Genomic DNA, 12,745 nt, shown 5'->3' on the forward strand with positions numbered 1-12,745 from the left:
CTGGTCTAACAACGCAGGTATCTTGAATGACTGAGGACCCCATCCCTGGGTTTATAGGCAGGGCCTGGGAACATCTCTGCGTGAGACGAGATGAGCTCACAGAGTAGGAAGAAGGGTTCCACATCCAGCCCCCACGACAGTGGGGGTCAAGGGCTCTGATCAGTCTCAGGAAATGTGGACTCAAAAGGCCCAGAGACGCAAGCTGGACAGAGTCCTTCCAAATCTCCATGCAATGGCTGGGGCCAGGACGCAGCACCAAATCAATTCTTTTTCCAGCTGCTTTATTACACGTGACAAAGATCACAGGCCCAGTTGTGCCCACCCCACCCACCCTGGCAAGGCCTCAGTACATGATCTGGTACACTGAGGCGTGGTCCCTGGACCCCGTGATGATCAGGCGGTTGCTGGCGGATACATCACAGCACATGACGGAGGATGACTCGGGAACCTGGAGAGTCGGGGAGCAGAGTGAGGGGGCTCACCAACCCCTACCCTTGAAGGCCCATCAGTTCAAACATGGTCCCTTCAGAGCCTCTGTGTTTGGAGCTCTGGGCTCAGCCCCTGAGTGTCCCACCCGCTTGCCCCACCCCAGTACCTGGACCACTGTGGTCCCTGTGCACCTGCTGTAGATGCTGACCAGGTTGTCTGTGCCCACAGTCACCCACCACTGGCCTGGAGGAGGCAAAGGGGAGCCCCGTCACAGGGGAAAGTGGGCAGGTCAGCAGCTAAGGGCCAGACCCCTGGGTATCTGGGAAGTGGGGAGTCCCCCACCTCCCCCACAGCTCTGTGGAGAGCGTCCCTGAGGGTGGTTCCTGCTGAGGAAGGGCCAGAAAGAGCTGGGTGGAGTCAGTCTGTGTGAGGCTGGGGATGTCCCCCCACTGCTGGCCACTCACCAAGTGGGGAGAACTTGAGACCAAGGATGGTGCCATCCTTACACCCCGCCATGTGCTTCTGGCCCCCAAGGGTGGGCTGCAGCCACTGCTGGCCATTGGCTGTGCCCACCAGCACCCACTCCTCCTGGGGGCTGGGGGATAGGCTCATTATCTGGGGAGCAGGTAGCAGGGAAAAAGTCAAGTCTCAGTGGACTCAAGAAACCACAGGAGGAAAAAAAAAAAAATGGAGTTCCCGTCGTGCCTCAGTGGTTAATGAATCCAACTAGGAACCATGAGGTTGTGGGTTCTATCCCTGGCCTTGCTCATGGGGTTAAGGATCCAGCATTGCCGTGAGCTGTGGTGTAGGTCGCAGTCGTGGCTCAGATCCGGTGTTGCTGTGGCGTAGGCCCATGGCTACAGCTCTGATTAGACCCCTAGCCTGGGAACCTCCATATGCCCCAGGAGCAGCCCTAGAAAAGGCAAAAAGAAAAAAATAGAAACCACAGGTGCACAGGGACCCACCCTGGGGGCCAACTGCTTGCCTGCTTTCTGGCTGTGAGGCCCCAACAAACAAACTTTACATCTCTGGCCTTGGTTGGCTCATCTGAAAAATGGGTATGGTCATCTCTACTTTATCGACTCAGACTCAATGGGAATAGCAACACCTGATCTGTTACAGAGCACAGAGGCATCCAAAGTGACCTGGGAAGCTGGAGAGGGCAAAGCTAATGACCCCTCTCTTCACAGCATCACTGAGACTTGGGGATCACTACCTCCCTGCCCCTCCCCCCGCGTCCACCTCCTTCAGTCCAAGGTCCATCCCAGCTGAGCCGGCCCTACTCCGGCTTCACACCTGGGACTCGAACTGGTATTCCTGGGGCTCCCCAGCAGTCCTCAGGTCCCAGCACCGCAGGTAAGCATCCAGACCCCCAGTCCAGATGGTCTGGTCTTTGACAGCAATGCTCCTGGCTCCGTTCAGGTATCCTGGCAGGTCCCTGGCCAGGAGAGGCATCAGGAGGGGGGTCAGAGCTGAGACTCGGAGATACCACCCACCCAATCACACCTGGGTGACAGATGGGGAAACTGAGGTAGACAAGAAGTACCATGACTGGGCTTGGGAGGAAACAGCCTGGCCAAGTTTTGAACCTGGGTCTTAGGCTCAAATGCAAGTTCCTCAAGGAAAGGGACTTTGGCCATGAGACTGCTAGGTCCCTGCTTAGGGGCCAAGGTGGGAAGGGGCTCTAGGGCTGATCCCGCCCATCTCCAGGCCACACCTGACCACGCTTTGGTTCCGAAGGTCCCAGATCCTGACGGTGCCGTTGGTGAAGCTGGCAAAGGCCAGGCTGTCCTCGGGGCTGGCGGCCAGGGCCTGGCAGGTGAGGCCCGTACAGGGCAGCTCTGCTCTCACGTGCAGGGAGGGTGCTGTCAGGTCCCACAGGCTCACGCCGGCCAGGTTGTGGCCGCCCGTCAGCAGGGTGGTGCTATTCGACATCAGCAAGCAGGTGCGCAGGTAGGCCCCCTGGGTCTGGGGTGGTCAGAGCCTGAGCTGAGCTTCCTCCCTTGCAGGTGGCTCTCCCACAAGCTCTGGCCCAGCCTAGAGCCAGCCCCTCTCACCTGGACACGCAGGTAGCTCTCTGGAAACGTGGCCTCTGCCACCTGGCCGACCAGGCTCCACACCTTGACGCCACCCCTGCCGCAGGTGAAGGCGTGCCGCGTGAAGCTGCTGATGGCCGTGGCCAGCACAGGCTCCCCATGATCTAGCCTCCGCATCTTCTCCACTCGGTGTGGGATGGCCAGCTTCTTGGATTGCCAGGGCAAGATGTCAGGCCTATTCCATGTGTCTTCAAAGTCCTCGGGGTCCCAGCATCTTGGGAGGGGAGGCCTCAGGATCGCTAGTCAGCCCGTGAGCCTCTCTGGCCAGAGGGGGACATCTATCAAACCCCAGAGAGGCTGTGTCCTTTTTCCAACTTGGGGTCCTCTCAGGCTTCATTTCCCTGGCACACTATACATCCCGCAAGGTCCTACCACAGCCCTCCTGGAATTCTCTCTCTCCCGTAACCAAACACTGCTCCCTTCTGCCTGAAATGCTTTGACCTATCCTAGCAAATTCCTATCCATCCTTCGAGGTCCTAACCATTATGCCCCTTCCTCCAGGAAGCCTTCTCACTCCCATCTGGGCTCCTCCTGCCTCAGACCCCAAGGTTTTGGGACCTACTTACATAGGCTTCAGAAACTGATGGGCTTTCCCGGCAAGCTCCTGCAGGCGGATGGAGGAGATCACAGCTGAGCCACATCCTCGTCCCACCCCAGCCCACCCCAGCCTTCCTGTGGGGTGCCGGGTCTCACCTGGGCCTTGTGGGAGAACACCCCTCCTGCTATAGTGCCCAGTCCTGAGCTCCCTTTTTGGGTGTCCTCAGAGGAGCTGGAGGAGGGCCTGGCAGAGCTGAAAACTGGGCAGAGACAAGAGTGGATCGATGGTGGGCATGGCCCCTCCCCCATCCCCAAAGTGGGCTGCCCTCCTCCCAGGGGGATTACCCAAAGAGGCCTTGGGAAGCACTTCCACTTTCAAGTGTCGTGGTCCTGGGTCCTGGCTTTCCTGCCCGTGGGAATTGGGGAGGTGGTTCAGAACAAAGGACCTGCCGGCGGTGGGGGCGGGGGTGCTCTGAGAACCAGAGCTGGCTTGGAGGGCCCAGGTGGTGTGGACAGGATGCTCCAGCGGCCTCAAGTGCCATCCCTCCTTGCATGTGGAACTGCAGACAGGCTCAGGTCCTCCGAGGGCACTCAAGGGCTAAGTGTGGAGGGAGTAGGCCAACCCCATGGGCACCCAAATGCCCAACCTGGGGGCTCAGCCAGGATGACACCCAGCCCAGAAGCCCCCCCTCCAGGTACCCAGGATTCCAGCTACTTACCAGGTCTGTTGCCTGTTCGGTCACTATGATGATGGGTGGAAGGAGAGGACAGAGGGGGAGACCAAGGCGACCAAGGTCAACGGATGCTGTCCCTCCTCGCGCCCCACGCCCTGCTTCCCCTCACCATCAGGGAGACTCACTCATGCATCTCGGGTGCTCCCCCTGATCGTGAGTCAAGGCAAACATCCGCCAGAGTAGTTCCATCAGAACATCCTGCCAAAACCTGGGCTCAGGGTCCCAGGATGGCCACGTGTCTAGCTGGTGGACTGTGTCCTTGTCTTCTCCAGGGGCCTGCTGGGGCCAGTCGGATGACCTTGTGGCCATGTCTTCGAAGTTTGGCCTCTGGAGACCGGAGGGCTGCAGGGTCTCAGACCCTGGGTGCTGGGAGTCCTGGTTCCCCTGGTGCTATAGGGCATGGGGTCATGAGGGGTCCAGGAGGTGCCTTAGCCCCAGCCCATGCCCTCCCTCCTTGGGGACCCAGGAACCTACCTTCCCCAGCTGGAAGCCCAAGGATTGACTACAAGTCTCCATCATCTGTAAGAAGTTCTCTGCCTGGAGAGAGGATGTCATCCCAGCTAAAGCTTCCTTATCAGACAGCCCTGGGCGCCACTGCCTCCCTACAGGCCAGTCTCCCATGTGCAAAACAGCTGCACCACCTGCCTTGAATGTTTCTGGGTGGGTTCATGGTCATGCAGAGCCCTCTGTCCCACACCTAGCATGGATCAAGCCCTTGGTACCCAGAAGCTGGCTTTGGCCGCAGATGACAAAAATCGAGCCCTAATCACCAGTCAACATTACAATACGGCAAAAAGTATCACCAGATCTGAGCTCACAGCCAACTGCTCTTCTTGGGAAGTTTGAAAACTAAAGCCTGAATGCCACCCCTTGTTTAAGATAGCTTCAAGAGGAGTTCCCGTCATGGTGCAGCAGAAATGAATCCAACTAGGAACCAAGAGGTTGTGGGTTCCACCCTGGGCCTCAGTGGGTTAAGGATCCGGTGTTGCTATGAGCTGTGGTGTAGGCCAAAGATGCATCTCAGATCTGGTGTTGCTGTGGCTGTGGTGTAGGCTGGCAGCAACAGTTCTGATTAGACTCCTAGCCTGGGAACCTCCATATGCCAGGGGTGCAGCCCTCAAACGACAAAAGAAAACTAAAATAGCTTCAAGAAGCAAAGGTGTGTAAAAGTTCCCTGGTGAGTTAGGGACCTAGCACCATCACTGCAGTGGTTCTGGTTGCTATTGTGGCGTGGCTTTGTTGATCCCTGTACTTTCACACCCTGTGGGTGAGGCCAAAATAAAAGGAGAGAGAGAGAACAAAGCTTTGTGTACACATGTGTGGGGATGACATTTGAATTTGCTTAAATGTTGCAAAAATCCTAAGAAACAAGTGGTTACCTCTTGGGGAGCAGAGCAGGTGACAAAGCAGATAGGGGTAGGAGGGTCACTTATTTTTAAAGTCAGGGAGTTCCCTTGTGGGCAACTGGTTAGGGTCTGGCACTTTCACCCCTCAAACCTGGGTCAGTCCCTGGTCTGGGAACTGAGATCCCACATGAAGCTGCTGCATGCCATGGCCAAACAAATTAAAACCAATTTTTAAAAAAGTCAACAGTTAACTTTATCAGGAAAAAAAAGTTGGGAGTTCCCATTGAGGCTCAGCAGGTTAAGAATCCAACTAGTATTCATAAGGATGCGGGTTCCATCCCTGCCCTCGATCAGTGGGTTAAGGATCTGGCATTGCCGTGAGCTGTGGTGTAGGCTGCAGACGAGGCTCAGATCCTTCCTTACCATGGCTGTGGTTAGGTCGGCAGCTGCAGCTCTGATTTCACCCCTAGCCTGGGAATTTCCATATGCCGGGAGTGCAGCCCTAAAAAGCAAAAAAAAAAAAGAAAGAAAAAAGAACACCCCCTCAAAAAAAAAAAAAAAGAAAAAGAAAATCAATAGCCACATGTGTGCTGGGGGCTGCTGGACTGGACGGTGAGGCACCAAAAATCAAGAGCAGTGGTTTCCAGAATGTGCGCAGCATCCAGCTGAGGACAGAGACCACACAAGACAGCAAGCTCCCCCGAGTATTGCCCAGGAGTCACTCTAGGGAGACCCTTCTGGGCAGATAAGGGGCTCTGTGGGAATGTGTGTTTGTGCAGCTATATTTAGTCCAGACAGACTAAATAGTGTTATTAGGAATGTTCTAGACCTGCCCGTCTAAGGTGGTTGCCGCTTGCCTCACAGGGCTTTTGAGTACTTGAAATGTAGGCAGTGCCTACTTGATGAATGTCAACTAAAATTTAAAGAACCATGTGTGTCCTGTGGCTATCAGAGAGGATGACATGGATTTCTGATTTGGCTTGTGGCTTTGGAGGCAGCGCCTATGGGCCTCATGAATGCACACGCCCCTCCGTGGTAAATGCCAAGAAGCTCCCAGACTGGCCCAGGGTGAATTCTGAAATCCTGGGCAAATGTTCCGATTCACAGAGAGAGGTAATTGCTAATGGAAAGGCAGCATAAGCGCCATGGCTGTCAGTTGTGTTTCCATTCTGCGGATGAGAAAACTGAGGCTCAGAGCATCAAACCCAACTGCCCAAAAAGAGACGCGGGGGCCCAGCATGTTTATCTGCCTCCACTCCCAGGCGGGTCCCATCCTCTGCCAGTTAGTGCAAACAGGATGGTGGAGGGAGAGACAGGGAGGGGGTCCTACATCCCAGAGCCAGAGCCCTCGGTGCGCCAGGCTGCTACCTCCTAGGGCAGCCAGTGATGGATTCCCCAGCTGGGCCTCCCAGCAGCATGAGGCCCAGGGGAGCCTTCCCCAATTCGCCCTGGCTCGTTAATGCGCAATTTACTGGCACTTTAATGCACTCAGCATGAAAAGTGCTGCTCCCTCCTGCCTGCGTGCTGGCCCTCCCTGGGGAAGAGCTGTGTGCAGGCAGGCTGGAGAGCAGGGGGGGCTGCTGCTGCTGGGGATTTTAAATGCACAGCCAGGAGGCTGGGAAAAGAACAAGGAAAGGGAAACGGGAGGGGGAGGTGGTCTGTGTGGAACCACAAGATGGCTAGGGATCAGGATGGTTACCTGGGGCCTTCTGTGGGGGTAGGGGATGCTCGGTGAAGACCCACCTGCGCCCTGAGCATCCTCATCCTCATCCGTTTACATCTCCATACTCAGCAAGTGCTGTCAAGTTCCTCCCCAAAACACATCCACAATAGGATTGCTTCTCACCACCAGCATCCCCCACCTGGATGGTCCTAACTGGACCCCAGCTCCTGTCCAGGCCCTTAACTGTCCATCTTCCCTGCAGCACCCACCAGAGGGCACGTGTAAACACCTGAGTCAGGTCCTGCCCACCCTCTGCTCACAGCCCTCCTGGGCCCCCACCTCCCTGGGGTAAAAGCCCAAGTCCTTCTGGAGGCTCACAGGGTCTCTGCAAGATAGCACCTGTCACCAACCTGATGCCGCCTCCTCCCTCTGTCTCCCTCATTTACCCTGATCCAGACACAGGGGACTCCTCGATGTCCCTCCAACACACCAGGCCCAGTCCTGCCCCAGGGCCTTTGCACAGGCTGTGCCTTCTGCCTGGTCTACTCCTCATTCTAGACACCTACACTCCCTCTCTGATCTCCTTCAAGAGTTTTCCCAAATGTCACCTTCTTAGCCAGCTTTCCCTGACCACCCTGAATGGCAACCCACTCTTACCTTGGTCCCCCATGTCCCCTTGGGGCTTCCTGATTCCATCCCTGCCTTGCCCCAGCCTTCACCATCTGACACTTCTGTTTACCAAGCTCCTCTCACCCCAAGGGCAGCGGTTTGCCTGTGTTCTCCTTTGCTATTTCCCTGGCGCCTACAACAGCACTTGGCAAGAAGGTGATGGATAAATATCTGTTGAATGAATAACCGTGTTCTGGTTGCTTCCTGCTCCCCACCCCCCACTCTGCCGCAGTCTCAGCGCCACCCCCCCTCCCCGCCCTCGCCCCAGGCTCTGGATCTGTCTTTCTCTGTTCCCTGAGCTCCCCACCCCAGGCCCTGCTAAGTCGCAGACACGGCCCTGGCCCTCCGCCAGTCACATCTGGCACAGGCAGAAAGTCCCGCCAGTACCCAGGAGAAGGGGCCAGGTGGCGGGAGGACAGGCAGGGGTGGAAGCTGTGCTTCAGCTTGGGCAAGGCGCCCTGTGCTGGGAGCTGGGCCCCCGTGCAGGCCTGCTCCCCCACCCAACCTCGAGTGTGAGCCAGGCCCTTGAGAACCTCAGACACATGGAGACCGCATCCGGCTAAGCCTGGCATATAACAAACGGCCCCTTCCTAGCAGAGGCAACTAACCCGCAACCTGCTGACAGGCCCCTGTTCTCGTCCAGCCACGCAAGAACCAGTGGGGGGATGCACTGACTGGGAATGGGGATGCACTCCTGAGATGCGGGGGAGGGCGGGCCCACCTCAGAGCCCCCTTGGTCCCCAGCCCTCCAAGGCTCTCACCTCCCTCAGGGTAAAAGCCCAGGTCCTCCCATGGCCCCCAAGGCCCCTTGCAACCTTCCCTGTCCCCTCCCTTCCTCCCTCTCTCCCCCTTTCTCCTGCCTTGCAAAAGAGGGGCAGCCCCATCCCAAGCTCCTGGTCCCTCATTCACCTGCTTGTGATGTTCCTGGAGCCCCTGCCGGATCTTCTGGAACTGCAAAGGAGCAATGGCAATCACACGGGGAGGTGGTCGATACAAATGGGCTAGAGTGCAGAACTGAATGCTGTGTGTGCTTCTCCTCAGCTGTGTGACCCTAGGGAAGTCGTGCTACCTCTCTTGTCCCTACTCTCATCAAATGGGATACCGCCTACCTCACTCAGACTGGGCTGTAATCAGGGAGACCCCTGGCTTTCACTCCAGATATGAAGTGAAGGTCAAAGGGGGGCATGGCCTACCCCTACCCCCTCCCTGCCCTCCCCACCTCCCTCTTGCTCACTCTGATCCAGCCACTCACTCTTCCTCCAACAATGCAGGCCTGGTCTCGCCCCAGGATCTTTGCGTGTGCTGCGCCTTCTGCCTGAAACAACCTTCCCTGTTCTCTCTAGGGTGGCAGGAACTCCTTATCTTCCATGTCTCATCACAAACATCACTTCCTTTGAGAGGCCCTTCCTGATTACCTTAGCTCAAAATCTTTTTTTTTTTTTTTCCTTCTGCTTTTTTTAGGGCCGCACCTTTGGCATATAGAAGTTCCCAGGCTGGGGACTGAAGCAATCAGAGCTGCAGCTGCTGGCCGACACCACAGCCACAGCAATGCGGGATCCAAGCTGAGTCTGCAACCTACACCACAGCTCATGGCAATGCAGGATCCTTGGCCCACTGAGTGAGGCCAGGGATCAAACCCACATCCTCTTGGATACCAGTTGGGTTTGTAACCTGCTGAGCCACAACAGGAACTCCCACCTTAGCTCAAAATCTTTACTCACTTTCACCCCTTCACCTTCTGTGTTTTTTTTTTTTTTTCCGTATTTTTGTCTTTTTGGGGCCACATCCCACATCTGTGGGATCTGAGCCACGTCTATGACCTGCACCACAGCTCACGGCAACACCAGATCCTTAACCCACTGAGCGAGGTCAGGGATTGAACCCGCATCCTCATGGATACTAATCATTAACCAATGAGCCACGAATGGGATCTCCTTCTGCTTTCTTGATGCTGATATTTTGTGACTCTCATTTCCCTGTTTGCTTATCTGTTTCTCTCCTTCCTTTAGAGCTGACTGGTCCAGTGAAGTAGCCACTAGTCAAGTGTGGCTCTAACTTTTGATCAAGTTAAATTCAGCTCCTTACCAGTGCTTAGGAGCCACATGTGGCTAGTGGGTGCCATATGGGACCCTGTTGATAGAGAACATTTCTATCTTCATGGAAAGTTCTAGAAGACAGCACACACTAGGACATACACTTTTGAAGGACAGGGACTCCAGTCATGTCTTATACTCCTGACTCACTGAGCCAAAGAAATATCTCCTTAATTTAAATATGCAATTACTTGTTTTCCATATTTTATTAAGAAAAACTCACAGGAAGCTTGGGCTCAGTGAGTTGCCTCAGTTGTCTAAAGTAAGCAAAGTAGAGGAGCAGGTGTCCCCAAAGCTGACTCCTGAGGCCAAACAGAACAGCCCTTTCCCTTTCCAGGAGAGGAGCTGCCTGATGGGGGTGGGCGGAGGGGCGGGGCTCACCAGGTAGTAAGCGCTGTTCATCTGTGATGTCAAGTGAGTGGGGAACCTGCCAAGAAAGACAGACCAGATTCCTCAAAACCCTTCCCCAGCATGAGCCCTGTCCCCAGCCCCCTAGCAGGGCTGTTTCAGGAAGTGAGCTAGTCCCTTCTAGGTGCCATTTCTTTTTTTTTTTTTCCGGCTGTCCCAGGGCATATGGAGTTCCCCCAGGCCAGGGATCAAATCTAAGCTGCAGCTGCGACAAGGCTGGATCCTTAAACCACTGTGCTGAGCTGGGGCTCAGACCTGCGTCCCTGTGCTCCCAAGATGCTGGCCATCCTGATGCGCCACAGCAGGAACTCCCCCCCCCCCTTTTTTTTTTTTTTTTTTTTTTGGTGCCACGTTGAAGGCAGTGTCAAGATGAATCTGGTTTTCATGTTCTTTTTTTTGGCTACATGTGGCATGTGGAAGTTCCCAGGCCAGGGATCGAACCAGTGCCGCATTGGTTACAACATTGGATCCTCAACTGCTGAGCCATCAGGGGAACTCCTTAATGCATTTTGTTTGTTTTTTTCCCTTCCTTTTTAGGGCTGCACCTGCATTACAGCACATGGAATTTCCCAGATTAGGGGTTGAATCCGAGCTGCAGCTGCTGGCCTACACCACAGCCACAGCGACACCAGATCCGAGCCACAGTTCATGCAATGCAGGATCTTTAACTCACTGAGCGAAGCCAGGGATCCAACCTGCATTCGCATGGATAACAGTCGGGCTCATTACCGCTGAGCCACAATGGGAACTCCTTCAAATATACAATTGAATGCAAGCAAATTCACACTAAATGACAAAATAAATCAAACATTTAAATGCAAGCCAGGTTGGTTTTTACCGGTTTTCCTTCCTTTTTGCTTCGGCCTCCAATATGCTTCCTCCCCCCACTCCCTTCCTTTTAATTGTTCTGACTTTTAGGCCAATGAGACACCAAGTGGGATTTTTTTCCTCAGTGGGACTTGGGGCCACAGCCAGGCTCCAGCTGCCGAGAATGGCCCTCACCTGGGGAACTGCTGCTTGAGTTGATCCAGAACCTCCTGGTAGTTCAGGGCTGGAAGGCTGGCCTCAGGATGAGCCTGGAGAGATTGAAAGAGGGATAAACAAGACCCACAGGCTCCCAGTATCCCAGCAATCAGGTCATCAGTTCCCAGGAGGGAGGGGTGGGACTTCCTGAGACCTGAAGATAACTGGCTTGCTCTCTTATTACTTAAGTACCCACAGGCATCTTCCATTTTGCTTCTTGGCCTAAAGTTGAAAATATTTACTCTCTGGCCCTTTAGAGAAGTTTGCCTGCCCCCGGCCTAAGCTTAGAAATAGTCTTTTAGGAAGGAATGGGGGGAGGTTTTTTTTTTTTTTTTTTTTTTGGTTCATAAAATATTAACTGAGGATTTCTCATTGTGGTGCAGAGGAAAGGAATCTGACTAGTATCCGTGAGGATTTGGGTTCGATCTCTGGCCTTGCTCAGTGGGTTAAGGATCTGGCATTGCCATGAGCTGAGGTGTAGGTGGCGGACTCAGCTTGGATCCTGTGTTTTTGTGGCTATGGCTGCAATGTAGGCCAGCAGCTGCAGCTCCGATTGGACCCATAGCCTGGGGACCTCCATATGTCATGGGTTCAGCCCTAAAAGGACTAAATAAATAAATATCTTAAACCATGATGGGTTGGTGTCCCCAGCTTAAGGCCTGGCAAGACAGGCCTACATCTCTTCCTCTCTCAGGAGCAGGAGAACTAGATTTGAGCCCAGCCCCCAACCTCTTACCCCCTCTCCCCCAGGGGCTAATGCCAAGCCAGGCCCTCCTCACCAAAGTTCCTGGAGGCCTCACCATCTTTTGAAGGTGCTCGTGGGGGCTGCGATGGCCCCGAGAGGTCATCTTCAGGCAGAAGTCACAAAGACTTTAGCCAGGGACTCTAATAAAAGTAACAAGACAGAAGATCATGAACACAGAAGGCTGGGCAGTGGCAGGGACAGAAGCAGCTCTACCCCACCCTCGGCCTCCCACCCACCCCTGCCAGGACCCAGTCCTGAGTCCCCAGTCCCCTCCCTGCCTGCGGTATTCCACAGCATTCCCTACATCCTACATTCACTCATCTACCCCGCTGTTGCTTCCAGCTGTGTTAATTAGTGATGGGGACCCTAGGACCTCACCTTATGAGGTGGTGGGGGGGGTATGGTTCTGAACACCTACACACCCCGCCAGGAGCAGTCAGGGTGGGAGGAAACCCAGAGAAGGATGCCAAAGCTCAATCTTAGTTTTGAGACAACTTCTTAAAGTACGGGAGAACATAATTTGGAAAGGGGTTTTGACGGATGAGTAAGAGTTGGCCAGGTGCATTAGGAGAAATTTCTCAGGAGGAAAGAGACTTCGCTCTACTCCAATCACTCCTGTAGCAGCAAGCCTAACCCTTCTTCACTTCGCTTCTACCCCTCAGCATCCCTCCAGCCTCCTCCCCAGCCCAGGGACCCTGAGGTCCTCCAGGAGACCGGCGGGTCTACTCGCCTCCCTCAAGATCGTGGCCCGTGAGGTGCCAGGAAGATGCCGCGAGGGTCGGCCAAGTTCAGGCAGACTGGAAGCGCCTCCTCCCATCCCCCGGGGCCAATTGACCCATCGGGCCCCACCCCGGCCCGCCCCGGCCCCGCCCCTGCCCGCCCCAGCCCCGCCCCGGCCCGCAGCCACCTGAACCGGGAAGCTGGTCAATGAGCAGGGAGCAGCTGCACGTGGGCTCAGGCTCCGCGGGCGGCTGCTGGCGGCGCTGGCCAATGGCTAGGCTG

At 55.3% G+C, this 12,745-nt stretch overlaps 1 protein-coding gene across 20 annotated transcripts; it reads right to left on the reverse strand.

Moving 5' to 3' along the window:
* Positions 1-264: 264 nt before the first annotated feature.
* On the reverse strand, positions 265-12,689 carry TLE6 (TLE family member 6, subcortical maternal complex member). 20 transcript variants are annotated; one of them, XM_085013320.1, is made up of 17 exons: positions 12,651-12,689; positions 11,799-11,883; positions 10,978-11,051; positions 9,949-9,994; positions 8,384-8,425; positions 4,271-4,333; positions 3,922-4,186; positions 3,782-3,804; positions 3,408-3,468; positions 3,219-3,322; positions 3,092-3,129; positions 2,487-2,739; positions 2,147-2,397; positions 1,726-1,867; positions 894-1,044; positions 596-672; positions 265-448 (listed from the first exon to the last, which is right to left on the reverse strand). In XM_085013320.1, the coding sequence occupies exons 2-17, from the start codon at positions 11,844-11,846 to the stop codon at positions 344-346; spliced, it is 1,743 nt and encodes a 580-aa protein (XP_084869446.1). In that variant the 5' UTR covers positions 11,847-11,883; positions 12,651-12,689; the 3' UTR covers positions 265-343. The 20 variants fall into 20 exon arrangements, 18 of the variants coding, with proteins under 18 accessions (XP_084869446.1, XP_084869440.1, XP_084869438.1 ...); XM_085013314.1 differs by having other exon boundaries at positions 3,408-3,660; XM_085013312.1 differs by having other exon boundaries at positions 3,408-3,660; positions 11,778-11,883.
* Between the last annotated feature and the right edge of the window lie 56 nt (positions 12,690-12,745).

This window comes from Sus scrofa, chromosome 2, assembly GCF_054392235.1.
Source record: "Sus scrofa isolate SSC_HxYL_T2T_F1_AM1 chromosome 2, Sscrofa_HxYL_maternal_Yorkshire_Landrace_v2.0, whole genome shotgun sequence".
Lineage (NCBI taxonomy): Eukaryota > Metazoa > Chordata > Mammalia > Artiodactyla > Suidae > Sus > Sus scrofa.